Raw genomic sequence first — 18521 nt, 5'->3', positions numbered from 1 at the left:
AACCTATGAAAGGAATGGGAGTACTTTCTCACAATAACATAAAATAGGTACTTGTACTATCTAATGTTCCACCACAAATAATAATAAAAAAAAGAAACTTGCAGAAATTTGTGTCTTTTTTTTTTTTTACTTAATACACAATGCTATCATTGAGAAATATCCATAATTCAGCCCTCCTGATTCAAGCAATTGAAAAAAATCCTTATCAATATTCAAACTGAAAAACAATGAGCTTCAAAATCTAATCAGTTTGTCAATTAAACACAGGATACCTATGGTGCATTGAAGATTCTATTACTTAATATTTTTCAGCTTTAGTGGTAGTAAGAATGCATCCACAGATATACATGCCAAAGGGTGACAACTTAATGCCCTGCCACTTATGTTGTGGCAGGACATAAAAATGCATATACACACACAAGCACACAAACACATGCAAACTGACACAAACAAGAAATATCAACACATAACCCATGTTGTATACATTACAGTAAATAATCAACCATGTCCAGCATGCTGGGTTAAGCTTTACATAATAAATGAGGTAAACATGACACCACCAGGAATAGGTACCTCTGCTTTAGACGTGGTTACCTGCAATGAATGTCCTATCAAGTAGTTAAAAAGCACCAATGCTTTCTCATCAAATAATCAACTTGCCTCTAATACTTGAAAAGGAATTTCTACAAGTTACCAATTCTAAAGCAAACATCAAGAAACAGGCAAGTCTCTTCTCATTTCACTTTTAGATTTGTTATGCATACTAAAGAATATATCTATAAAAAAAATTCACTCTTACAATACCTGCATTTGTTTCCCTAGCAAATATATGCCAATACAGATAAATGAACTAGTAGATAAACTTTATCTAATTCAGTGTATGAACAAATTAACAAAAAATTAAAGAAAACAAATCACAATGAAAAAAAAATACCCTGGTCTGGTAGCTGTAATAAAAATGAAGGGTTGTTCTATATAGGAAATGGAACATTACAGGTGTCCTTCCCAAGGCTTAGGTTCACCAACTGTGTAATATATACTGGGTTTCAAGGCAGACTTAAAAGCTTGGTTACCCTTAACTAAACACACCATGAGCTTTTTCAAAATACAAAACAAAATGAAATAAACCAAACTTTTCTTGAGTATCTTTTCCCCAGCATATATTCCAAGTTGATCGAAATATTCATCACTGTATAACTGGTTCAACAGACATAAACAATAAAGAAAATTAACTTTTGTGATAGTTAAATCACAAGGAACACAGAGACAATACAGTTTCATATATTAACCAAGCTAAAGCAATAGCTTGGTTTTACAATTAGGACCAAGATATTATGAGGGCTAATGATGTTAAAAACTTTATGCAGAATAACATAAAAAGTCTCTTTACAATAATAACAATTTCACTAGCGTTTTATAATAGTATCAACTCGGAAGAACTGAAAGGAAGATAAGGATAAGCAATACACTACAAAGTTTTAATCTTGATTTTCTATAAAGAGAAAACTGGATATTCATGATTATCCTTCAAATAATACAACTTTGCACCCTCATGTAATGCTTTTTTTCATCAATTAGGAAGCTATCTTTACTACCATTTTACACTTCTGCAGTTAAGAGTAAAGCATTCCCACTTTCTAAAAATAATATAGTTGTAGCATTTCAAAATACAAAAGCCACAATAAATACTGCAGGAGTGGTATCTTGACCCGCAGATCCTTCCAGCACAAAGAGGAGATAAAATTAACTAATTCCCATTGTCAGTCCAGGGGTTATAAGTTTCTAGCTCCGTGGAATTCTACATGCGAACTGAGAGGTTCCTGTTAGAAATTGAATCCTCCTTGTGGAGGTGCACCCCCCTCCGGATTGAACTGGAACTGATGTCCAGATTCGTCAATGGAGGGAGCCACTTTAGAATCTTCCTCTTCTCCTCCAAAGTAGTGTTCTATGATTTCAAAGGCCTTCTGGTAAATTTCCAGATTTTCATGACTCTGAAGGAACTCTATCTTGTCTAGGCCTATTGGATTATAAAAAAAGAATGATAATACAAAGCAATTAATTTTACATAAATGAACAATCGACAATATCTACTCACGAAAGTTTTCATACAGTATATATATACATATAAGCATTCTGGGCCTGAAAATGTAAGATGGTGAAAGAGGAGCAAGAGATAATGTGAAATGGAATGATGTGAAATACTGGTGTCCAAATAGTGTCAATGGCCTGAAATTGGGCATGGGAACCATCCGGAGTAAACCAAAGAAGGGTCTGTGAGGCCTGGTTGTAGACAGGGAGCTAAGGTTTCTGTGGATTACACATGACAGCAAGAGAATGGATGCGACCTACCTTCGTCTGTTCCTGGCATCACCTCGCTAACACAGTAAATGGTGATAAAGTACGAATGAAAATCTATTTCATACGTATATTCTCCCCTAAGCATTATACATGACAGATAGAGACTGAGTGTGAATGAATGTGGCGTTTGTTGTCTTTTCCTAGCACTACCTTGTGCACATGCGGGGGAAGGGGGTTGTTATTTCATGTGTGAATGAATAAGGGCAGACAGGATGAATTATGTACATGTGTATATATGTATATGTCTGTGTGTGTATATATATGTATACATTGAGATGTATAGGTATGTATATGTGCGTGTGTGGACGTGTATGTGTATACATGTGTATGTGGGTGGATTGGGCCAATCTTCCCTCCATTTCCTTGCGCTACCTCACTAATGTGGGAGATAGCAACAGAGTATAATAAATAAATATAAAAATATATTCTCCCCTATCCCTGGGGATAGGGGAGAAAGAATACTTCCCACACATTCCTCACGTGTCATAGAAGGCGATTAAAGGGGACGGGAGCAGGGGGCTAGAAACCCTCTCCTCCTTGTATTTCAACTTTCTAAAAGGGGAAACAGAAGAAGGAGTCATGCGGGGAGTGCTCATCCTCCTCGAAGGCTCAGATTGGGGGTGTCTAAATGTGTATAGATGTAACCAAGATGAGAAAAAAGGATAAACAGGTAGTATATTTGAAGAAAGGAACCTGGGTAGACGTCTTGGCTCTGAGTGAAACAAAGCTCAAGGGTAAAGGGGAAGAGTGGTTTGGGAATGTTTTGGGAATAAAGTTAGGGGTTGGTGAGAGGACAAGAGCAAGGGAAGGAGTAGCACTACCCCTGAAACAGGAGTGGTGGGAGTATGTGACAGAGTGTAAGAAAGTAAACTCTAGACTGATATGTGTAAAACTGAAAGTGGATGGAGAGAGATGGGTGATTATTGGTGCTTATGCACCTGGGCATGAGAAGAAAGATCATGAGAGGCAAGTGATTTGGGAGCAGCTGAGCGAGTGTGTGAGTAGTTTTGATGCACAAGACTGGGTTATAGTGATGGGTGATTTGAATGCAAAGGTGGGTAATGTGGCAGTTGAGGGAATAATTGGTGTACATGGGGTGTTCAGTGTTGTAAATGGAAAAGGTGAAGAGCTTGTACATTTGTGTGCTGAAAAAGGACTGGTGATTGGGAATACCTGGTTTAAAAAGAGAGATATACATAAGTATACGTATGTAAGTGGGAGAGATGGCCAGAGAGCGTTATTGGATTATGTGTTAGTTGACAGGTGTGCAAAAGAGACTCTTGGATGTTAATGTGCCAAGAGGTGCAACTGGAGGGATGTCTGATCATTATCATGTGGAGGCAAAGGTGAGGATTTGTAGAGGTTTTCAGAAAATATGAGTGTGTTGGGGTGACGAGAGTGGTGAGAGTAAGTGAGATTGGGAAGGAGACTTGTGTGAGGAAGTACCAGGAGAGACTGGGTGCAGAATGGAAAAAGGTGAGAGCAAAGGACGTAAGGGAAGTGGGGGAGGAATGGGATGTATTTAGGGAAGTAGTGATGGCTTGCGCAAGAGATGCTTGTGGCATGAGAAGCATGGGAGGTGGGCAGATTAGAAAGGGTAGTGAGTGGTGGGATGAAGAAGTGAGATTGTTAGTGAAAGAGAAGAGAGAAGCATTTGGAAGAGTTTTGCATGGAAATAGTGCAAATGACTGGGAGATATATAAAAGAAAGAGGCAGGAGATCAAGAGAAAGGTGCAAGAGGTGACAAAGAGGTGACAGTTAGGGTGAGAGAGTATCATTAAATTTTAGGGGGAATAAAAAGATGTTTTGAAAGGAGGTAAATAAAGTGTGTAAGACAAGAGAACAAATGGAAACATCAGTGAAAGGGGCTAATGGGGAGGTGATAACAAGTAGTGGTCATGTGAGAAGGAGATGGAGTGAGTATTTTGAAGGTTTGTTGAATGTATGAGATGACAGAAAGGCAGATATAGGGTGTTTTGGTCGAGGTGGTGTGCAAAGTGAGAGGGTTAGGGAGAATGATTTGGTAAACAGAGAAGAGGTAGTAAAAGCTTTGTGGAAGATGAAAACTGGCAAGGCAGCTTGGGGAAGAGCAGTGTGGTTTCAGAAGTGGTAGAGGATGTGTGGATTAGGTGTTTGCTTTGAAGAATGTATGTGAGAAATAGCATTTATGAATCTGGAGAAGGCATGTGATAGAGATGCTCTGCGGAAGGTATTAAGAATACATGGTGTGGGAGGCAAGTTGTTAGAAGCAGTGAAAAGTTTTTATCAAGGATGTAAGGCAAGTGTACGAGTAGGAAGAGAGGAAAGTGATTGGTTCTCAGTGAATCTTGGTTTGTGGCAGGGGTGAGTGGTGTCTCCATGGTTGTTTGTTTATGGATGGGGTTGTTAGGGAGGTGAATGCAAGAGATTTGGAGAGAGGGGCAAGTATGGAGTCTGTCATGGATGAGAGAGCTTGGGAAGTGAGTCAGTTGTTGTTCGCTGATGATACAGCGCTGGTGGTTGATTCGGGTGAGAAACTGCAGATGCTGGTGACTGAGTTTGGTAAATTGTTTGAAAGAAGAAAGCTGAGTAAATGTGAATAAGAGCAAGGTTATTACGTACAGTAGGGTTAAGGGACAAGTCAATTGGGAGGTAAGTTTGAATGGAGAAAAACTGGAGGAAGTGAAGTGTTTTAGGTATCTGGGAGTGGATTTGGCAGCTGAAGGAACCATGGAAGTAGAAGTGAGTCACAGGGTGGGGGAGGGGGTGAAAGTTCTGGAAGCGTTGAAAAATGTGTGGAAGACGAAAACATTGTCTCAGAAAGCAAAAATGGGGGTGTCTGAAGGAAGAGTGGCTCCAACAATGTTATATGGTTGTGAGGCGTGGGCTATAGATGGCGTTGTGCAGGGAGAGTAGATGTTTTGGCAATGAGATGTTTGAGAACAATATGTGGTGTGAGGTAGTTTGATCGAGTAAGTAATGAAAGGGTAAGAGAGATGTGTGGCAATAAAAAGAGTGTGGTTGAGAGAGCAGAAGAGGGTGTTTTGAAATGGTTTGGTCACATGGAGAGAATGAGTGAGGAAAGATTGACAAAGAGGATATATATGTCAGAGGAGGAGGGAACGAGGAGAAGTGGGAGACAAACTGAAGATGGAAAGATGGAGTGAAAAAGATTTTGAGTGATTGGGGCCTGAACATGCAGGAGGGTGAAAGGTGTGCAAGGAATAGAGTGAATTGGAAAGACGTGGTATACCGGGGTTGATATGCAATGGATTGAACCAGGGCATGTGAAGCGTCTGGGGTAAACCATGGAAAGTTTTGTGGGGGCCTGGATGTGGAAAGGGAGAAGTGGTTTCAGTGCATTATACATGACAGCTAGAGACTGAGTGTGAACAAATCTGGCTTTTGTTGTCTTTTCCTAGCACTACCTTACACACATGCGGGGGGAGTGGGTTGTCATTTCATGTGTGGCGGGGTGGCGATGGGAATGAATAAAGGCAGCAAGTATGAATTATGTATATGTGTATATATGTATGTCTTTGTATGTTGAAATGTACAGGTATGTATATGTGCGTATGTGGACCTGTATGTATATACATGTGTATGTGGGTGGGTTGGGCCATTCTTTCGTCTGTTTCCTTGCGCTACCTCGCTAATGCGGGAGACAGTGACAAAGTATAATAAATAAAATAAATAATAACAATAGTAATAACAATAATAATATGCTCTGTGGAAGGTATTAAGAATATATGGTGTGGGCGGAAAGTTGTTAGAAGCAGTGAAAAGTTTTTATTGAGGATGTAAGGCATGTGTACGCGTAGGAAGAGAGGACAGTGATTGGTTCTCTGTGAATGTAGGTTTGAGACAGGGGTGTGTGATGTCTCCACGGTTGTTTAATTTGTTTATGGATGGGGTTGTTAGGGAGGTGAAAGCAAGAGGTTTGGAAAGAGGGGCAAGTTTGCAGTCTGTTGTGGATGAAAGCTTGGGAAGTGAGTCAGTTGTTCACTGATGATACAGCGCTGGTGGCTGATTCATGTGAGAAACTGCAGAAGCTGGTGACTGAGTTTGGTAAAGTGTGTGAAAGAAGAAAGTTGAGAGTAAACGTGAATAAGAGCAAGGTTTTTAGGTACAGTAGGGTTGAAGGTCAAGTCAATTGTGAGGTAAGTTTGAATGGAGAAAAACTGGAGGAAATGAAGTGAGATATCTGGGAGTGGATTTGGCAGTGGATGGAACCATGGAAGCGGAAGTGAATCATCGGGTGGGGGAGGGGGCGAAAATTCTGGGAGCGTTGAAGAATGTGTGGAAGTCGAGAACATTATCTTGGAAAGCAAAAATGGGTATGTTTGAAGGAATAGTGGTTCCAACAATGTTATATGGTTGCGAGGCGTGGGCTATGGATAGAGTTGTGCGGAGGAGGGTGGACGTGCTGGAAATGAGATGTTTGAGGACAATATGTGGTGTGAGGTGGTTTGATCGAATAAGTAATAATAGGGTAAGGGAGATGTGTGGTAATAAAAAGACTGTGGTTGAGAGAGCAGAAGAGGGTGTTTTGAAATGAGTGAGGAAAGATTGACAAAGAGGATATATGTGTCAGAGGTGGAGGGAATGAGGAGAAGTGGGAGACCAAATTGGAGGTGGAAAGATGGAGTGAAAAAGATTTTGAGTGATTGGGGCCTGAACATGCAGAAAGGTGAAAGGCGTGCAAGGAATAGAGTGAATGGGAATGATGTGGTATACCGGGGTCGACGTGCTGTCAATGGATTGAACCAGGGCATGTGAAGCATCTTAGGTAAACCATGGAAAGTTCTGTGGGGCCTGGATGTGGAAAGGGAGCTGTGATTTCTGTGCATTATTACATGACATCTAGAGACTGAGTGTGAACGAATGTGGCCTTTGTTGTCTTTTCCTAGCGCTACCTCGCACACATGAGGGGGGAGGGGGTTGTTATTTCATGTGTGGCGAGGTGGTGATGGGAATGAATAAAGGCAGACAGTATGAATTATGTACATGTGTATAGACGTCTATGTCTGTGTGTGTATATATATGTATACGTTGAGATGTATAGGTATGTATATTTGCGTGTGTGGACGTAAAATGTACATACATGTGTATGTGGGTGGGTTGGGCCATTCTTTCGTCTGTTTCCTTGCGCTACCTCGCTAACGCGGGAGACAGCGACAAAGCAAAATAAATAAATAAACATAATAATAATAACATCCCTGGGCATTGGAGAGACAGAATACTTCCCAAGTATTCCCTGCTTGCCATAGATGGCAACTAAAATGGGAGGTAGCAGGGGGCTAGAAATCCTCCCCTCCCGTTTTCAATTTTCCAAAAGAAGGAACAGAGAGGGGGCCAAGTGAAGATATTCCCTCTTAAGGCTCAGTCCTCTGTTCTTAAAGTCACCTCGCTAATGCAGAAAATGGCAATTATGTATAAGAAAAAAATGAATATGTAGGAGAACAAAAAGAAGAGGAAGAGGAGGAACAGCAGCCAGGATGTTCTAGCTCTGAGTGAAACACGAAGTCAGGAGCTTTTGCGAGGACAAGATCTAAGGAATAGATAGCCCTTCTGCTGCAGAAGGAATTGAGGGAATGTGTGAAAGAGTGCAAAGTGAGCCCTAAAATGCTGTGGGTAAAAAATGAAAGTGGAGAAAGGGGAGAAAGAGAGGTGTTAATGCACCCACCCATGAGAGGACCAAGGAAGAAAAGCAAGTGCTCTATAAGGAGCTGAGTGAGTGTGTCAGCAGCTTTGATGCGAGATATTGGTTATCATTTTTATGTGATCTGAGAGTGAGTGTGTAATATGCCAGTTGAGGGTATAACTGCAGAGAATGGGGTATTCAGTAATCAGAATCGAAATGGAGAACAGCTTGTGAAGTTGAGATGAAAAAGGATTGGTGATTAAGAATATCTGATTCAAACAAAGATTTCATTTATCATCTTTATTATACTTAATTGCCTTCTCCTGCATCAGTGAGGTAATGCAGGGAAACAGACAAGGGATGGCCCAACCCACCCAAATACACATGTATATACATAAATACCCACACATGCTCATATCCATACACATTTCAACATATACATACATATACATACACAGACATATACATATATACACATGTACACACCCACACTCGCCGCCTTCATCCATTCCCGTTGCCATCATGCCACACAACACAGCATCACCCCCTCCAGCAAGGTAGTGGCAGGAAAGGACAAAAAAAGCCACATTCGTTGACACTCAGTCTCTAGCTGTCATGTGTAATGCACCCAAACCATAGCTACCTTTCCACATCCAGGCACCACAGACCTTTCCATGGTTTACCTAAGATGCTTCACATGCCCTGGTTCAATCCACTGACAGCACGTCGACCACTGACACCCAGGTATACCACATATTTCCAATTCACTCTATTCCTTGCACACCTTTCACTCTCCTGTATGTTCAGGCCCTGATTGCTCAAAATCTTCTTCACTCCATCTTTCCACCTCCAATTTGGTCTCCCGCATCTCCTTCTTCCTTCCACCTCTGACACATATATCCTCTTTGTCAATCTTTCCTCACTCATTCTCTCCATATGTCCAAACCCCCCCGTGACTCACTTTCGCTTCTATGGTTCCATCTGCTGCTAAGTCACTCCCAGATATCAAAAACACTTCACTTCCTCGTTTTTCTCCATTCAAACTTACTTCCCAATTAACTTGTCCATCAACCCTACTGAACCTAATAACCTAGCTCTTATTCACATTCACTCTCAACTTTCTTCTTTCACACACTTTACCAACTCAGTCACCAACTTCTGCAGTTTCTCATCTGAAGCAGCCACCAGTGCCGTATCATCAGCGAATAACAACTGACTCATTTCCAAGCCCTCTCATCCAGAACAGACTTCATACTTGCCATCTCTCCAAAACTCTTGCATTCACCTCCTAACCACCCCATCCATAAACAAATTAAACATCCATGGAGGTATCACACACCCCTGCCGTAAACTGACATTCGCTGGGAACCAATCACTTTCTTCTCTTCCTACTCTTACACATGCCTTATGTCCTTGGTAAAAGTTTTTCACTGCTTCTAGCAACTTACCTCCAACACCATATACTCTTACAACCTTCCACAAAACATCTCTATCAACTCATATGCCTTCTCCAGATCCATAAATGCTACATACAAATCCATCTGTTTTTCCAAGTATTTCTCACATACATTCTTCAAAGTAAACACCTGATCCACATATCCACTACCAATTCTGAAACTAAACTGCTCTTCCCAAGTCTGATTATCTGTACATGCCTTGACCCTCTCAATCAATACCCTCCCATAAAATTTCCCAGGAATACTCAACATACTTATACCTCTGTAATTTGAACACTCACCTTTATCCCCTTTGCCTTTGTACAATGATATTATGTACGCGAATGGGAGGCATTTAGGGAAGCAGTGCTGTCCACAAACATACAATTTCTCCATGTCATATGTAGCTCTTGACATCATTTAACTTATGCAGCTCATTCTTTGTAACTAAATTTTCTTGCGGTGAGCACTATGTGCTAGCCCTGCCTTTTGGCAAAATGTAAGGAGCAGAAGACAGATGTAGTAGGTAGGAACATTTAGCAAGAGCTTTAGGTAGAAACGTTAGGTAGAAGTAGTAGGTAGGAGCATTAGACAGTAGTAGTCATTAGGAGCATTAGGTAAAAGCCTCTGCAAATACTGAGCTAGATGCCCTCTGCCGGTGGCTTGTTAAGGGTGAGGCATAAAGGCTAAGAAGTGGCACTAGAGTTCTTTAGTTGTTGAGACTTTGTTGCTGTGGCCTTCCCTTTGAGGGAATTCCAACTGGAATGGGCATCAGAGATACAGATAGAAGAGAGATAGATAGATAGTGTTGACATGAGTAAAAGACGAATGTGGCATGCAGAAAGTGGGAGGTGGGCAAGTGAGAAAGAGTAATGAAAGGTGAGACAATGAAGTTCAGTTGTTTATGATACGGAAGAGAGATGTGTATGGGTGTTCCTGACAAGCAAGGAGTGAGAGTGGTTCGAAGATGCACAAGAGAAAGAGAAAGTGATAGAGGGTCAGAGGAAGGTTCAGGGACTGAAAAAGAGGGAATAAGAGTTTGGATGAATTGCAGGGGCATAAGAGAATGTTTTGGAAAGAGGCTAATTTATGAGAAAAATGAGAAAAAATGAATTTCCATGAAGAGGTAAATGGGGAAATGGTAACTAGCAGAGATGAGGTGAGGAGGGAATGGAGTGAGTACTAAGAAGGATTGTTGAATGTGTTTGATAAATAATGGGGTGGCGGATGGAGGGTACTTAGACTGGTGAGGTATGTGAAAAGAGTGTCATGGCAAGTAGTTTGATGAAATTATAAGAGGTGCTGAAGGCCTCATGTAAGATGAAATGTGGCTAGGGGAATGAAGTAGATGGTATTGCAGGTGAATTACTAAGAAAAGGGGAGTTTACTGTTTTGTTGAGTGGTTTTAGGATTCAAATGTATGCATGGATCATGGTGAGGTGCTGGGGAAAAAAAGACGATGTAAAAAAACAAAACAAAAATAAAAAACACGGCAACTGCAGAACAGAGGCACCTGGTTTGTTCGTGTTTTGACCAAGCAGGCTCTTATCTCAGATAGGGTGGTAGTGACAAAGTCGTGTCTAGCTCATCTTGAAATTTCTACTTACTGTATCTTTGAAGGTGTAAAGGCACAAAAGTTAATACTGCAACATCAAATAATTGTAAATCAGTACGTTTATTTATTTATTTTGCTTTGTTGCTGTCTCCCGTGTTAGCGAGATAGCGCAAGGAAACAGACGAAAGAATGGCCCAACCTGCCCACATACACATGTATATACATACACGTCAACACACATAAATATACATCCCTATACATCTCAATGTACACATATATATACACACACAGACATATACATATATACACATGTACATAATTCATACTGTCTGCCTTTATTTGTTCCCATTGCCACCCCGCCACACATGGAATAACAACCCCTTCCCCCCTCATGTGTGCGAGGTAGCACTAGGAAAAGACACCAAAGGCCACATTCGTTCACACTCAGTCTCTAGCTGTCATGTAATAATACACCAAAACCACAGCTCCCTTTCCACATCCAGGCCCCACACAACTTTCCATGGTTTACCCCAGACGCTTCACATGCCCTGGTTCAATCCATTGATAGCACGTCGATCCCGGTATACCACATCCTTCCAATTCACTCTATTCCTTGCACGCCTTTCACCCTCCTGCATGTTCAGGCCCCGATCATACAAAATCTTTTTCACTCCATCTTTCCACCTAAAATTTGGTCTCCCACTTCTCCTCGTTCCCTCCACCTCTGACACATATATCCTCTTGGTCAATCTTTCCTCACTCATTCTCTCCATGTGACCAAACCATTTCAGACCACCCTCTTCTGCTCTCTCAACCACACTCTTTTTATTTCCACACATCTCTCTTACCCTTACATTACTTACTCGATCAAACCACCTCACACCACATATTGTCCTCAAACATCTCATTTCCAGCACATCCACCCTGCTGCACACAACTCTATCCATAGCCCACGCCTCGCACCCATACAACATTGTTGGAACCACTATTCCTTCAAACATACCCATTTTTGCTTTCTGAGATAATGTTCTCGACTTCCAAACATTCTTCAATGCTCCCAGAATTTTCGCCCCCACCCCCACCCTATGATTCACTTCTGCTTCCATGGTTCCATCTGCTGCCAGATCCACTTCCAGATATCTAAAACACTTTACTTCCTCCAGTTTTTCTCCACTCAAACTTACCTCCCCAATTGACTTGACCCTCAACCCTACTGTACCTAATAACCTTACTCTTATTCCCATTTACTCTTAACTTTCTTCTTTCACACACTTTACCAAACTCAGTCACCAGCTTCTGCAGTTTCTTACATGAATCAGCCACCAGCGCTGTATCATCAGTGAACAACTGATTCACTTCCCAAGCTCTCTCATCCCCAACAGACTGCATACTTGCCCCTCTTTCCAAAACTCTTGCATTCACCTCCCTAACAACCCCATCCATAAACAAATTAAACAACCATGGAGACATCACACACCCCTGCCACAAACCTACATTCACTGAGAAACAATCATTTTCCTCTCTTCCTACACATACACATGCCTTACATCCTCGATAAAAACTTTTCACTGCTTCTAACAACTTGCCTCCCACATCATATATTCTTAAAACCTTCCACAGAGCATCTCTATCAACTCTATCATATGCCTTCTCCAGATCCATAACACTGTTCAGCATTCTTGTGAAAGATAAAATGCACCAAAATGATGTGCAGTGGCAGTATTGTAACCAATGAGGTCCTAATAGGAGGCACTGCTACTGTGGTAAAGGCTCAATAGTTGGGAAAAGTTTGAATTTCAGTGCCTCAAGAGGATACTCTAATTTTCTGAAGTATCCAAGTCATCCCACCTTCTTGTGATTACCTCAATGTTACACCCTTTGGGGTGGAATAGAAGGGGGAAATAGCGCCCAACTCCATCTGGGAAATAACAGTTTCTTTTTAATAACAGACAAACACTGATGGGTATCGGCACTTTAGTTTATCTTACAATCTGAAAGCCCCAGTACCTCTGGGAAATGTTTCAGTGAAGCTGACCTCCACTAGTGGTCTGTTAAGGGTGAGATGCTAAAGAAGTAGCACTAGAGTTCACCCATTATGCTTGGGTGTAAAAGGGATGAGTGATTGTGGGTGATGGCTCTGAATGTAAATGGGATGACTGGTAAGAGTAGGAGGGAGCTTGTGGAGAAATATATAACAGTTTGGATGTGCTGGGGAATGATGAAACCCATATCCTTGAGCAGGATGTATAGAGTGAAAATGGAAATGAAAAATGCAACCTGTGGGAAGGCGTGGAAAGAGGAGTGGTATGGACAGGTATTAGTAAAAAATGTGCAACTGCTATCACAGTGCAAGGATCAAGGATCAATGGATCAAGAATAGTGTGGGTGAAAGGAAAGATTGGAATTGTGAAGTATACATGGAAATGTGTACAAGCACCTGTGAATATGAAGACTGTGCATGGTAAGGATGAAATAAGACATTTCTAGAGAAATCCATGTGACTGTATAAATGGTTTGAAAAGGACAGAAAGGTGTAATGGGTGATATGAATGCGATGGTAGGATGTGATAAGATTGGAGAGCTGGTAAATGGGAAATGCCTGAAGTAAATGATAAAAGAGTTATCTTGTGGATGTTTGTGTTGTAAACATCTTTTTTCAGCACAAGATGATCCACAGGCATACATGGATGAGAAATAATGGAAGAGAAGAAATGGGTTTGACTGACTATGTGGCAGTGGGTGATAGGTTGAGAAAGGCTGTACTGGATGCTAGAGATGAAAGAGGATTATTTGGAGATTCTGACCATTTTGTGGTTCTTGTGATGGTAAGAATAAGGGAGAAGCAGAGGTATCGTGTAAAGAAGAATGGAGAGGTAAAAGTGTCGGCAAGAGAGAAGATGAATCAGAAAGAATGCAAGTATGAGTATGAAAGAAGGGTGACTGAAAGTTTAGAAAGAAATGCAGTAAATATAGGGATGCAGTCATGTGTGCTTAAGTTGTTTAAAATGTTATGAGAAAAAGTTTGAAAGGTTGTACAATCAATGGTTGGATACAAGGTCGTAACACATAGGAGCTAGAGAGAAAATGCATTGAGGTCAGATGACATTAAAAATGCTGTGGTAGAGACGAAAAAGGCATATGGAAGTTCAGTAGGTAGAGACAAAAAAGGCATATGGAAGTTCAGTAAAGGAGGAGGGAAGAATATACAAGAAAAATAAGAGGAATATTAAGCAGATGATAAGGGAAATTAAAGAAGATGAAGATTTTGAAAGAAAATTAAGTGAAAAGTTTAAGGAAAATATGAAATTGTAATGGAAGGAGGTGAAAAAGGAAAGAGGAGTTCATAAGAGTGGAAACATTATGTGATTATGTGAGAGGTAAAGAAAGGAGTTGCTGGATCAAAAGAGGAAGTGAAAGGAAGGTAGGAATATTCTGAAGAACTTATGAATGTGGGAGAATGTGAGGCAGCAGTAGTTACATGCATGGGTATGGATAATGGAAGGAAAAGGATATAAATGCTAGAAGGAAGGGAAAAATAGTAATAATGAGGTTGAAGGTATGAAAGAGAACTGGTGTGGATGGGATTAAAGCTAAAATGAAGTATGGAGGAGAAAGTGTGATATAGTGGATGCATTCGATATGTAATTCAGCATGGAAAAAGAAGGTTGTGCCCGAGAATTGGGTGAAAGCTATCATTGTTCCTTTATTCAGTGGAAAAGGTGCTTGCGATATACCTAGCAATTACAGGGGAATAAATTTGTTTAGTGCATCAAGGAAAGTGTATGCAAGAGCACTGACTGTTAAAAAGTGATGGAAGTGAATGAATGTACAATAAATGAAGAGCAAGGAAGTTTTAGGAAAGGTAGGGGTTGTGTGGATCAGGTTTTTGTGGTGAAAATGACTGCCGAAAAGTATCTAAGAAAAGGTAAGAAGCTGTATGCAGCTTTTATGGATCTTAAGAAATCATAAGACAAGAGTCAAGTGGAATGCTTTACAGGATGTGTTAAGGATATATGGGGGTGGGGTACTCTGTTGAAGGGTGTGAAAGCCCTCTACAGAGTAGCAAATGTATGTGTAAGAGTGGATGGAGAGTTGAGTAAAAGTTTCCATATACATGTGGGTGTGAGGCAGGGCTGTGTGATATCACCATGGCTTTTTAGCATATACAGGGATGGAGAGATAAGAGTGATGAAAGCAAACTAATGAAAGGGGGTGCAGAGATGGAGTGTGATGGCGAAGTATGGTGGCTAGTGACAAGCCTGTTTGTGAATGATATTAAGCTGTTAGACAAGACTGAAGAGTTGCATGTGCTTTGTGATGTAAGTAAGCATAGGCAATTTAAGGTAAATGCTGAGAGGAAACAGAGTGAAAGCACATATTTTGCAAGACCCTACAGAGTAAAAGAAGAAAGGGTACTAAACTGTGTTACAGATATAGGGAAGAAAGGCTAGGAGAGAAACCAGAAATTAAGTATTTATTGTGATGATACAGAGGGAGAGATTTGGGATAGAGCAGTATACAGTAGTTGAGTCTATGGGTCCCTTAAAAGAAAGAAAACAAGAGAAGTATGGAAATAAAGAAAGAATGAAGGGACAGCCTAGTTCTCTCAACCCTGAGCTATGCAGCCAAAAAAATGGACATGGAATGAGTCACAGAGGTTGAAAATTAAGGCTGTGGAAAATGGCTATTTGAGAGGAGCATGTGGTATGACTAGATGGAAGGAAGAAAGAAATGATGGGGCGAGTGCAAGATTTGGTACTGAAGAATGCAACAGGAAAGAAATGTGTTTGGGTAGAATGGGTGAAACATAATACTGCGAGAAGGTTTAAGTAAGTGGAAAAATGCAAGACAGTGAGTTTACAAGGAAAGTGTAAGATAGTAAAACTAAAGAGGATTGGTGTGATAGGAAAACCACCTGTAACATGAGAAAATACAGTGAAAAATTAATGGAAGGGGAGAAATGGTGGAAGAGAACATGGAAATGTGCATGCAATAAAGGCATGTAAGGACAGGGGTAAGTGGGGACTCTTATGCTGTGGACATCCCCTTGATGGGAACAGGCCTCAGAGATAGATAGATAGATAGACAGAAGTGATGTGCAAAAAGGATGTTACTGGTTCTCCTGATGCCTAGCACCATGGTCAAATGTCTAAACTAACGGATTATTCTATCACATCCCAAATTCAGTTGGGCGTACTTAGCTTACCGGACTAAATTTGCGATGTAACAGACTTTTATGATAAGATCCAATAGATCCTAAATGGTATGGTGGGGTCCAAAGGATCTGTTTGAATCTGAATACTGAGACCACCATGATAAACAGGTTATCAAAAAGCTATTTTAGAATTATTCCAGATGAAAATAGTCATGAAAGTACTACCACTGGTTCTTTTGGACAGAAATTACTTTACAGAAAGCATCACTTTCTTTTATGAATACAAAGTACTTGGTCATACAATTTTGCTTTATGCACATTTTTTGGAAAACAATCTCACATGTAATAGGGACAACTTAAAAAAGAATGCATATTTGCTAACTGATAAATTTCTACAGATATATCATGTGCAAATGCACAATAAGCATAAGAAAATGATCTAAGCATAATTCATCTTAAGACTTACCATAGCATTCTTCAACCAAGACAGCATAAGGGTTGACACCAAAAGTAGTCTTAGCTTCCTGTTCACCTAGCTGAAGAATATTCTGGATCCCATTCAGAGCCACCTGCACAATCTTGGCATCCATCACTGTCAATAGGTCACAAAGCGGAGATATGCATCCCTGCAAAAATACAAAAGATAAATTTCATGTAATAATGTCATACACATATGTATCATTCTTTTGTATCACCAAAGCAAGTCATTTCACGGCATTCTGGTTTCATTTATACTAATACACTCATAAAATGTTTTGGTCGAGGTGGTGTGCAAACTGAGTGGGTCAGGGAGAATGGTGTGGTAAAAAGAGAACAGGTACTGAAAGCTTTCCGAAAGATGAAAGCCAGCAAAGCGGCGGGTTTGGATGGTACTGCAGTGGAATCTATTAAAAATGGGGGTGACTGTGTTGCTGACTGGTTGGTGAAGTGCCTGAGGATTGGCAGAATGCATGCATAGTGCCACAGTACAAAGGAAAAGGGGATAAAGTTGAGTGTTCAAATTACAGAGGTATAAGTTTGTTGAGTATTCCTGGGAAATTACATGGGAAGGTATTGATTGAGTGGGTAAAGGCATGTACAGAGCATCAGATTGGGGAAAAGCAGTGTGGTTTCAGAAGTGGTAGAGGATGTGTGGATTAGGCATTTGCTTTGAAGAATGTATGTGAGAAATACTTTGAAACACAAATGGATTTGTATGTAGCATTTATGGATCTGGAGAAGTCATATGATAGAGTTGATAGAGAAGCTTTGTGGAGGGTATTAAGAGTATATGGTGTAAGAGGTAAGTTGCAAGAAAGCAGTGAAAAGTTTTCATCAAGGATGTAAGGCATGTGTTCGAGTAGCAAGAGAGGAAAGTGATTGGTTCCCAGTGAATGTCTGTTTGTGGCAGGGGTGCGTGATGTCTCTATGGCTGTTTCATTTGTTTATGGATGGGGTTGTTAGGGAGGTGAATGCAAGAGTTTTGGAGAAAGGGGCAAGCATGAAGTCTGTTCTGGATTAGAGGGCTTGGGAAGTGAGTCAGTTGTTCGCTGATGATACAGCACAGGTGGTTGATTCGGGTGAGAAACTGCAGAAGTTGGTGACTGAGTTTGGTATGGTAAAGTGTTTGAATGAAGAAAGCCATGAGAAGTGGAAGTGAGTCACAGGGTGGGGGAGTGGGTGAAAGTTCTGGGAGCGTTGAAAAATGTGCGGAAGGTGTGAACGTTATCTCAAGGGCAAAAATGGGTATGTTTGAAAGAATAGTGGTTCCAACAATGTTATACGGTTGCATGGCATGGGCTATAGATAGGGTTGTGCGGAGGAGGGAGGATGTGTTAGAAATGAGATGTTTGAGGACAATATTTGGTGTGAGCTGGTTTGACTGAACAAATAATGAAAGGGTAAGAGAGATATATGGTAATAAAAAGTGTGTGGTTGAGAGAGCAGAAGAGGGTGTATTGAAATGGTGTGGTCATATGGAGAGAATGAGTGAGGATACATTGACAAAGAGGATATATGTGTCAGAGGTGGAGGGAACGAGGAGAAGTGGGAGACCAAATTGGAGGTGGTGGAAGGATGAAGTGAAAAAGATTTTGAGTTATTGGGGCCTAAACATACAGGAGGGTGAAAGGCGTGCAAGGAATAGAGTGAATTGGAATGATGTGGTATACCGGGGTTGAAGTGCTGTCAATGGATTGAACCAGGGCATGTGAAGTGTCTGGGGTAAACCATGGAAAGTTTTGTGGGGCCTGGATGTGGAAATGGAGGTGTGGTTTCCGTGCATTACACAGCTAGAGACAGAGCGTGAACGAATGTGGCCTTTGTTGTCTTTTCCTAGTGCTACCTCGCGCGTGCGCACACGAATGGGGGAGGGGGGGTGCCATTTCATGTGTGGTGGGGTGAGAACGGGAATCG

At 41.0% G+C, this 18521-nt stretch overlaps 1 protein-coding gene across 2 annotated transcripts in view; it reads right to left on the bottom strand.

Annotated features, from left to right (window-relative positions):
- Positions 1–272: 272 nt before the first annotated feature.
- The window catches only part of Kap-alpha1 (karyopherin alpha1), an 88841-nt gene continuing 70592 nt past the window's right edge, over positions 273–18521 (bottom strand). For both annotated transcript variants that reach the window (XM_071695621.1, XM_071695615.1), the window contains exons 9-10: positions 16594–16753; positions 273–2017 (exon numbers count right to left, since the gene is read on the bottom strand). In XM_071695621.1, coding sequence (XP_071551722.1) covers positions 1824–2017; positions 16594–16753 — 354 coding nt within the window. In that variant the 3' untranslated portion in view covers positions 273–1823. The remainder of the gene's footprint in view (positions 2018–16593; positions 16754–18521) is intronic.

This window comes from Panulirus ornatus, chromosome 4, assembly GCF_036320965.1.
Source record: "Panulirus ornatus isolate Po-2019 chromosome 4, ASM3632096v1, whole genome shotgun sequence".
Lineage (NCBI taxonomy): Eukaryota > Metazoa > Arthropoda > Malacostraca > Decapoda > Palinuridae > Panulirus > Panulirus ornatus.
This window is presented reverse-complemented; position numbering and strand designations above follow the sequence as displayed.